This window comes from Myotis davidii, unplaced genomic scaffold, assembly GCF_000327345.1.
Source record: "Myotis davidii unplaced genomic scaffold, ASM32734v1 scaffold1577, whole genome shotgun sequence".
In the NCBI taxonomy this organism is placed as follows: domain Eukaryota; kingdom Metazoa; phylum Chordata; class Mammalia; order Chiroptera; family Vespertilionidae; genus Myotis; species Myotis davidii.
This window is the reverse complement of record NW_006288857.1, coordinates 256,895-266,353: the sequence shown is the minus strand read 5'-3', so window position 1 is coordinate 266,353 and position 9,459 is coordinate 256,895. Positions and strand designations below refer to the sequence as shown.

Sequence of the window (9,459 nt, the reverse complement as noted above, 5' to 3'; positions counted from 1 at the left end):
TGTGTGAGTGGGGCCAGGAGGGTTTGTGACTACAAGGCAGTATTTTGACAGATAAGGAAACTGAGGCCCAGAGAGGACAGCAAGCCTGTGGTGGCAACTGGCAGATGACCCAGCATCCTGCTCACCCTCCAGCCTGATACTGGGCCAGCAACTCCAGGACTGGTACTAGGCCCAGGCTCTCACCAGTTCCTTCCACAGCCCATTAAGTAAGAGTCCCAGGGAGCCTTGATGCCCACCTATGCCCCTTCCAGGGCAGTTTTATTGGTGCCATTTATAAAATACCTTTCCCATCAGCCCCCAAGCCTTTGACTTTCCCTTCCTGAGAAGGCAGCTGACTTCTGGTCCTGGCCCCATGGCCAACAGCAGCACACTTGGTCTGATCCTGCTGGCACACGTGTGACACTCTGGGGGTAGTCCTTGTGCAAGTCCGAGTCCAACTCTGGGGAGCAGGATAAGGTGAAGGGCCAGGTCTGTGTGTGGAAGGTGGGCAGAGCCCTGGCTGGCTGTAGAGATGTGTGGGCAAAGTGAGCAGGCCCCATGTGTGCCCCAGCTCCGGTGCCTGGTGTGGCTGAAGTCCAGGGTTGGGGGCGATGAAATCAGAGATCCTGAGAGAAAAGCCCTTAGGCCAAAGAACTGTGTGGAGCAGGCCAGGACAGGAGCCCAGGGGAGCCTTCCATGGGGCAGTGTGTGCACACAACCCAGGGTAGGGAACATAATGTGCAGGGGCCTTTGGTGACTGTGTGGCTGACTCCTTCCCTTGGGACCTGCATGCCTGAGGCCCTGGCCTGCTGGAGCTGAAGGAACACACTTGAGGGTCGGGTTAGGGGGAGGGGGTTTGGGAAGGAAACTCAGCTGGAAGTGGTTTAGGCCTCAGAGCCCACATCCTGTCAGAGGAGCTGTCAAGGCGCCAGGCTGTCAGGGGGGCCTGGCCATCTGTCTGTCTGTCTCAGTCAGAGCTGCTGGAGTGACAGTCCCCTAGGGGCAAAAATAGTCTTCATCCTCCTGAGGTGAAGATGGCCCAGAGGCTAGGAAGTGGGGTCAGTCCTGCCAGATCCAGGATCAGGAGGCCTCGGTTGGGCGCCGTCCCCCATCGTCCTCCATCAGCAGCAGGCGGCGCCGGCCAGCCTCATAGTCAGCCTCGTCCACACTGACCAGCAGGCGGACAGCCTCCCGGCCCACAGCCTCACGCAGGGCCTCAGTTAGGAACACACCCCGCAGGGCCTGCAGCAGGGCACCACTCAGGTAGTCCCCCCAGAAGGCGTCCAGATAGGAGAGCTCTGAGAACTTGATGTCACACACCACGGAGCCCAGGTCTCGGGAGCGCAGCACTGCAGTGGCCTGCCCGAACACATCTAGCTGCCGCGCCAGCGCCTGGGGCCGCCGAGATGCCACACCTTGCTCCAAGGCTGGCCCATGTTCGCAGTACTCTGCTCGCACCCTGAGCCGGATGTCTATGGAGGAAGAGGGACTGGTCAACGAGGGGCTGACACCTAATACACTGCACAGGGGGACCGCCACTCCTCCTCCCTCCCTTGAGCCTCCTCTGCAGGCTCCTCCCACTACCCTGTGGGTTGCACTGCACCTGACCCACATCCTTCCCACTTCTGGTAACCACACCCAAGTATGGGTAACACCCTCACACGGCTTCCCTCCTCTGGTCTGGCCTCTTGTACCTCCTGACCTGGTGCCCTCCTCTTCCCCTCATGTGCCCCAGTCCAGCCTCACCACCCTCCTTGCTGCACTCCCGCCCAATACAGCCAGGCAGGTTCCACCAATCCCTGCTCTCTGTCAGCCGGGGATGCTCTGTCCCCAGTCTTCACAGGACTTGCTCCCTCACTTCCTTCAAGGTCTTTGCTCAAATGTCACCTTCCAAAGAGGCCCGCCGCAACCATCCCATTTTAAACTTTACAACCACCACCCTGGCCTCCAGCATTCCCAGATCCCCATACCCTGCTCCATTCTTCCCAAGGTGCTTACACCACCATCTTACCTGATTTATGCTTTCTCTCCTGTCATGCTATCACTCATATCCCCACAATGTGAAAAACAGATTTTGGTCTGTTCTGTTCACTTGTATAGCCCCGTGGCCCATAGTAGTTGCTTATATATATTTATGAAGGAATCAATGCATGAATGAACAACTTGCCTTTAGACAACCGGCCTCACCCCTCTCTTGCCTTCAAATAATTGAGATTCATGGGGAGTCAACCACATCCCCTATCCTGCAGCTACCAAGCAAGTACCGGACCCAGAAGACTTGAGGCTGGGGCTGGGCTGGTTCTATTGGAACCAGGTGCTCTCTTTCCACAGAGGCTGCTAGGATGGTGGGCTGTAAGCCTGGGGCTGCTGGGGGCCACTTTGCCCCCAAGAGGGGAGAAAATGAAGCCCACCCAGGGCCAACGACAGAGAGGGAAAGACTCCTGAGCTCATCACATGAGGCACTTTTTTCTGCTTAAGTGAGTTTCTGTCACTTACAACGCTACCCTCATCTGCCCAAATGAAATGGCAGCTCTGTGCAGTGGACAGGACATGGGACTTCTAAGGTTATCCTTATAAATGTGACCCGGCATACCACCTCCCTTTGGGATTACTGAATCTGCAACTGTGAAATGGGGCTGCTAACAGAACCTCCTCTTCACAAACACCACAGGCTGTCCTGAGGACCAGCTATAAACTACAAATAACAGCAGTCCATACCACAGCGCACTGACTACGGGCAGGGGCAACTCCAAGTGCTAGGCTCCTATGAACTCACTTCCACCCCCGCCCCCCCCACACACACACTGTAAAGATGAGGAAATGGAGGCAAAGAGAAGTGCACAGATTTGCCCAAAGTCACATGGCCAGGCAGTGGCAGCACATGACAGAGGTTGCTGAGCCTCCCATGTCCCAGAGAGCAGCTTCAGGTCAATAAAGCCGATTCCAAACCAAGCACTAGCTGTGCGACCTGGGACAAGTCACAACCTCTCTGAGCCCAGGTCCTTGCTCACAACAGAGGGGGCAATCTCTGCTGTGAAGGGCTGTTAAGAGGATTAAAAGGAGCAAACAATATGCCCTAGCCAGCGTGGCTCAGTTGGTTGGAGAATCGTCCTGTTCACCAAAAGGTGGCGAGTTTGATTCCCAGTCAGAGCACACGCCCAGGTTTTGAGTTCAATCCCTCACTGGGGCACATGTGGGAGACAAACAATCAATGTTTCTCTCTCCCCCTCTCTCCCTCCCTCTCTCTTTCTATCCCTTCCTCTCTTAAAAAAAATCAATAAAATCAGCCCTAGCTGGTATGGCTCAGTAGATAGAGTGTTGGCCTGCAGAATGAAGGGTCCCAGGTTTGATTCCAGTCAAGGGCACATGCCTGGGTTGCGGGCTCAATCCCTAGTGTGGGGCATGCAGGAGGCAGCCTATCAATAATTCTCTCTCATCATTGATGTTTCTATCTCTCTTTCCTTCTCTCTTCCTCTCTGAAATCAATTAAAAATTTTTTTTAAAAATCAATAAAATCTTAATTATAAAAAAAAAAAAGAAATTAGCTGGCAAAGTGCTCAACGGGTGCTCCAAGAATGGCAGCCTCCAACAGCTCCAATGTGCTGAATGCTTTACCTCTGGGGATCCAGTAGGATTAACAGGATCAGCCCTGTGGGGCAAGGACCACATTTAACCCATATGGCAGAGGAAACTGAAGCTCTGGGAAGGGAAGTGTCATATCCCAGACTCTCTTCACCTTTCACAGACAGTGTGAGCAGCAGAGCAGAAAGTAAAAGGCAGGTCGCTGCTCCCCAAGATGTCTTCTCAGCACCACCCATTTCCTCCTACCACGCAAACCCCAAACCCTTCCTCTTTCTGCCTCAAAGGGAACCTCGCCCTCTCTGCTCAAGACCCAGGGGAACCTACCTGGCTCAGTCCCCAGAACCTCCCATTCAGCTCTGGCTCCCTCCATCCTAAGGACCAGAAAAGACCTCTGGGCTCACATCCTTGACTCCTATAAATGTCTGACCATGTCCTCCATCAGTGTGGGCTGGGGAACAAGGGGACTGGGAGAAGCAGCACCTGTCCAAGGCCACACAGGGCTGGCTCAGTGGCAGAGGCACAGAGCCAGGTGGCGGAGTCCGACAGACCTTGAGGTGAGTCCCGGCTCTGCCACTCTCTAGCTGTGGGGCCTTGGGCATGTGACCTCACCTCTCTGAGCCTCAGTTTTCCCATCTGAAAAACATAAACAAGAAGTCTCTGCTACACAGTGGGGTCATGAGGATTAAATGAGACAGCTTGTGAAATGCTTGACCCAGGGCCCACAACACAGAAGAAACTCAGAAACAGGAACTATGATTTTGACACCCACAGCTAATCCCACAACCACTGCCCATCTCCTTCAATCCCAGCTAAATCTTCCCATCCCTGTTCTCCAGTCACAAGGGAAGTACTCCCAAGCCAAGCCTTACTCACTCACAAAAATGACCTGCCGGCCTCTTCTGACCACAACGGTCCCATTCACCCAGCATGTCCTGCCCAGATGAATGCCTCCCAGATCACCTTTCTCCTCAGCACAAATTGCTACTAGACCTGTGGCATAAACTGTCTATTCTCCCATAGCCCACCCCATAACATGAGGGGTGGTGTTTAGAAAGAGGACAGAACCAGAGTGGAGTCATGTGTGTCTCATTCATTCTTTTATTCAACAGTCGTTTACTGAGTACCAGCAACAGGGAAGTGACATGAGCACCCCGCCACAGGAACTGAAAGACATATAACCCCTAGTTAGGGAGCACTTGCCGTGGGCCTGACCCTACCCAAGTCTCTTCCCTATCTTGGGCCCCCAAGTCCTCACAGCACCTTCATTATCCCCATTTACAGAGGAGACCACAGTCCAACCTTGAGGAGAGTGCACAGAAGCCGTGCATTATCTGAACTGCTGCTCCATCACTGGCCCTGGATCACAGCACACGTGCAATTTCCTCTTGACTCCTCACCAAAATAATGTAATAATAGGTGACGCCTCTATAGTACTTAGTGCAGGCTGACACACACTTCACACCTACTGACCCTTTGATCATCCCTGCAACCATATAAGGCAGTGCTTATTATCCCCTTTTTGCAGATGGGGAAACCAAGGCACAGGGATGAATCACCTGCTCAAGGCCACAAAAACAAGAAGTGGAAAAGCTGGAATTCCAACTGCCTGGCTGCAGAGCCCGAGCTCTTAACTACCCCTGTTTGCTGCCTCTCACAACCATACATAGAAATCTGTAATTAAAAGACATCCTGAGGGTGAAGAGAGAAAATTATAGAGAATGAGGTGTAATTTAGATTGAAATGATCACAGAGGACCTCTCCAGGAAATGACATTAGAAGTGAAATGTGAATGTGGACAAGTAGGTTGAGACAGAAAAACAGGAGGAGAGAAGAGTAGCATTCCCAGAAGAGAGGACAGCACGTGACTATCCAGAGACAGAAAACAACTTGGGACATGCACAGACTGAGCCAGTGTGACTGGATCACGGTGGAGGAGAAGGGCACAAGGGGACAACTGGAGGCCCTGGCAGGGAGGAGACTGGGATCTCCCGGGCTGACCACACCTCTCCACGCTTCAGTGGCCTCCTTCGTGAGACACCCTCACCACAGCACGTGCTCTCTTGAGCCCACGGTGAGGATTACATGGCCGGATGCAGGTGAACAGCTGAGGCCAAGTACAGCAGGGTGACAGGGACAGAACTAGGGCACCAGTTGGGGAAGGCTGAAGGTGGCTGGCCCAGAATGGAGAGAAGTAGATGGGCTGGCTCATGTGACAGAAAGCGGTGAGGCTGAAGAGCACCAAGCACACACGTGACCTGGGCCGGGGGGCTGGCTGAGCTTTTTCCTGTGGCCAGGAACACCAAGACTTTGTCAACAGGCCCTCTCTGCTTGGACAGTTGTAGGCAAATGCTCCCTGCCCCCAGGACAGAGGGTAGGGGAATGTCTTCCTATAGAAGAGAGCTTTTCCTATTTCCTACACTCATGTGGGCCCAAGAACTCTCTGGTCCTCCAAACCCAAACAACACTGAGGGCAGAGGAAAATGGGAGGGACTTCCTCATGAGGGATCAGGAAAGATATGAGGGACAGGCCCAGGGCCAGGAGAGCAGGTGAAGAGCCTTGCAGGCCAGTCCTTGTGCTAGGTGTGGCTTGGGGCCAGAAATAATTTCACTCAAGTCTTCTCCTGGGAGTTCTTAGTAGGAGGGCTGGGGGCAAAGAGGGCCTGTGCTCCCCTGGTACATAGTGGAGGGAGGCAGCCAGCCCTCCACTGCCACACAGGGCCAGGACCACCCTCCTCTGGACAACAGTAGGACCACTCCTCTCCTCCAGTCTCTTTCCCAAGACAGAGCCAGAGTCTGGGTGCCAAATGTAAAGTTCTTGAATCTTTACTGAATTAATGGATCAAGATAATGAGGAGAAGCTGCCACCAATGTCAGAGAAAGGTTAAGCTCACCTGAGAAGTGAGCTTGAATAAATGAACCAACAAGCCTCTGATCAAGCCTCTCAAGCCCTAACTACCAATTTTTAGGAGATCCGTATAGATAACAGAGGAACACATGCAATCAACCCTCCCACAGGATGCAACTGGCAAAATCCAGTCTTTGGAAAAGGCTATGGGACAACTACTTTCAACAAACACAATGCAAGGAACAAAGAGAGAAAAGAGTGGTGGGGGAATACAATAGATTAGGAGAGATTCAGGAGAACCAATACTCATGAGACAACTGAAAATGTGAGTGCTAATTATATTTTTGATAATAAAACATTATTGTTAACTTTTAAAAAGAATTCTGGGAGAGAACCAAGATGGCGGCATAGGTAAACACCTATACTTGCTGCCTCTCACAACCACATCAAAATTACAACTAAAAGACAGAACAACTATCATCCAGAACTGTGGGAAAGCTGGCTGAGTGGAAGTACTACAACTAGAGAGGTAAAGAAGAAAGCACATTGAGACTGGTAGGAGGTGCGGAGGCACAGAATAGGCTGGCACCTGGGTACGCTGCTTTTTTAATCGGGAGGGAGATACAAGCTCCTGCTTGCTCCGAACTCCAGTGCCAGGCGAGACTCTGGGGGACCCAGACACATATCGGGAGAAACTGGACTGTCTGGCATCTGGGCAGGAACACGGGGGTGGCTTTCTTCCAGACGGAGGTGCTCGCAACAGTCATAGTTCCTTTGCCAGACCTCCCTGATGCAGGGCTGACTGGCAGCCATTGCTGTTTGCTCCACCCTGGAGAGTCCCTGAGAACCCGCCCTACCCAATTTACAACCCCACACAAGCTATGCACAACGGCTTTTGCAGATGAATGGCCTATCCTTTCTCAGCCTAAAACCTGTCAAACAAGCTGCAGCTGGGTCAGGGAGCCCCAAAGCTATCAAAAGAAGGCCCAAGCATGAGAGGTTTCTTGCAGGAAGGGGACCTCATCAGTGCTGAGGTGCAGGCAGTGTTCTCTGACGGAGCTGTTTCCCTGCACATGAGGAGCCTTATATACGGAAAGCTAGGTCAGGGTGTTTTGGTCCAGGTTTCCCCCACCCTGGTGAAGCAGCAGAAGACTCACTTCCATGACTTGCTTTGTGGTGCCCCAGTGACTCTGGGTAACAATGGCTTCATCTGGATCTACCCTACACCTGAGCACAAAGAAGAGGGTGCAGGGGGCTTCGTTGCAAACCTGGAGCCTGTCTCCCTTACCAATCGAGAGGTGATCTCCGGGCTTCGGAACTGTATCGTCTCACTGGTAACTCAGAGGATGATGCTGTATGATACCAGCATCCTGTATTGCTATGAGGCATCCCTCCACATCAGATTAAAGACAAAGCCAGAAATAATGGAAGAAATTGTGATGGAAACACGTCAGAGACTTTTAGAACAGGAGGGCTAGGCAGAAGTGTCTGAAGGACAGGACTGTGCCTGACAGAGCAGCTCTTGAAAATGAAGAATCTGAGTTGTAGTTCTGTGTGTGGCTCCGAAACTCATCATGGACCTACACTGGGCTGCCTCCAGCCACAGACCTGCTTTCTTCTGTTTGAAGGCAAAACCTGGGAGAGGTGAACTGCACTGCTGGCCCCTTGGGCTGCCTGCACATCCCAGCACTTGGCTGGTTTTGCGTCTTTAAAAGTACGCAGTGTTCCAAATGAACTCCCATCTGGAATAATACGAAGAATCTTTCCTTTTCTACTTAACCATCACTTCACAAAGTACAACGCCTCAAGAAGTTGCCTGTATAGCTTGGCTGTACGGCTCAATGGTTGAGCATCGACCTATGAACCAAGAGGTCCCTGGTTTGATTCCTGGTCAGGACACATGTCCAGGTAGCAGATTTGATCCTCAGTAGGGGGCGTACAGGAGGCAGCCGATCGATGTCTCCCTCCCTCATCAATGTTTCTGTCTCTCCCTCTCTCTAAAATCAATAAAGCAGCAACAACAACAACAACAAAAAGAAGAAGAAGAAGGCCCAAGGCTGGCACCAGCACCAGCCTGCCTTACTTCACACCTGGGCCTCATCTGGGCACTTCCAAACCCCAAACAAAGAGGAGGAATCTGCAGATCTCTCTGTAGCTCCTGCTAGGTGGCCCCAGGCAATGGCTGACTTTTACCTCCTTGGAGATCCAAGAGCCAGTGTACCCAGTGGTCAGCGTGAGACCATACCAGCTTACAACTCTTCACATCCATGGGCAACACACTCCAAGGGGCAGACTTAGTGAGCACCTAAGCCCCACTGAACCAAGTCCTGCCCCGTAAGGGTTTCTCCTGCACAGCAGCTCTTCCATTGTAGACAAAGCTGGTCCTCACAGCAAATTGGCCTGGAGGTCAATTCCTCCCAGTGACACGAACAGCAATCAAAGCTCAACTACAACAAGATTGCACACAGCCCACAAAAGAGTGCACCAAGAGTGTCCACCTCAGGTGATGGGGAAGAATGAGCCACTGGGCCCTATAGGACACCTATTACACAAGGCCACTCTATCAACTCAAGGAGACTTAGCAGCTACCCAATACATAGAAACATACACAAAATGCAGAGACAAAGAAACATGTCACAAATGAAAGAAATGGAAGAAAGCAAACTACTGGATAAAGAGTTCAAAACTACAGTTATAACGTTATTCAAGAATCTTCTAGAAACCTCCAAGGAACTTAGTGAGACCTTCAAGGATCTTAGTGAGAATGCCAAAAAAAGGAAAAGGACCAGTCAGAAATTAAGCATACGCTGATTGAAATAAAGAATAATATACAGAGATTCAACAGTAGGCTAGAGGATCCCAAGAATCAAATCAAAGATTTAAAATACAGAGAAACTAAGATGGCGGCATAGATAAACACCGGGAAATTGCTGCCTCTCACAACAATTGAATAATACCTCAAAAACACAATACGGACATCATCCAGAACCACAGGAAGGCTGGCTGAGTCTAAATTCTACAACTAGAAGGAAAGAAAAACACACTGCGACTCA

At 51.6% G+C, this 9,459-nt stretch overlaps 1 protein-coding gene and 1 pseudogene across 2 annotated transcripts in view; one reads left to right on the top strand and one right to left on the bottom strand.

Moving 5' to 3' along the window:
* Nucleotides 1–229: 229 nt before the first annotated feature.
* Nucleotides 230–9,459, bottom strand: part of DEDD2 (death effector domain containing 2) — a 21,240-nt gene continuing 12,010 nt past the window's right edge. For both annotated transcript variants that reach the window (XM_006761071.2, XM_006761070.2), the window contains exon 5: nucleotides 230–1,451. In XM_006761071.2, coding sequence (XP_006761134.1) covers nucleotides 1,060–1,451 — 392 coding nt within the window. In that variant the 3' untranslated portion in view covers nucleotides 230–1,059. The remainder of the gene's footprint in view (nucleotides 1,452–9,459) is intronic.
* Nucleotides 7,379–8,279, top strand: LOC102761586 (annotated as a pseudogene).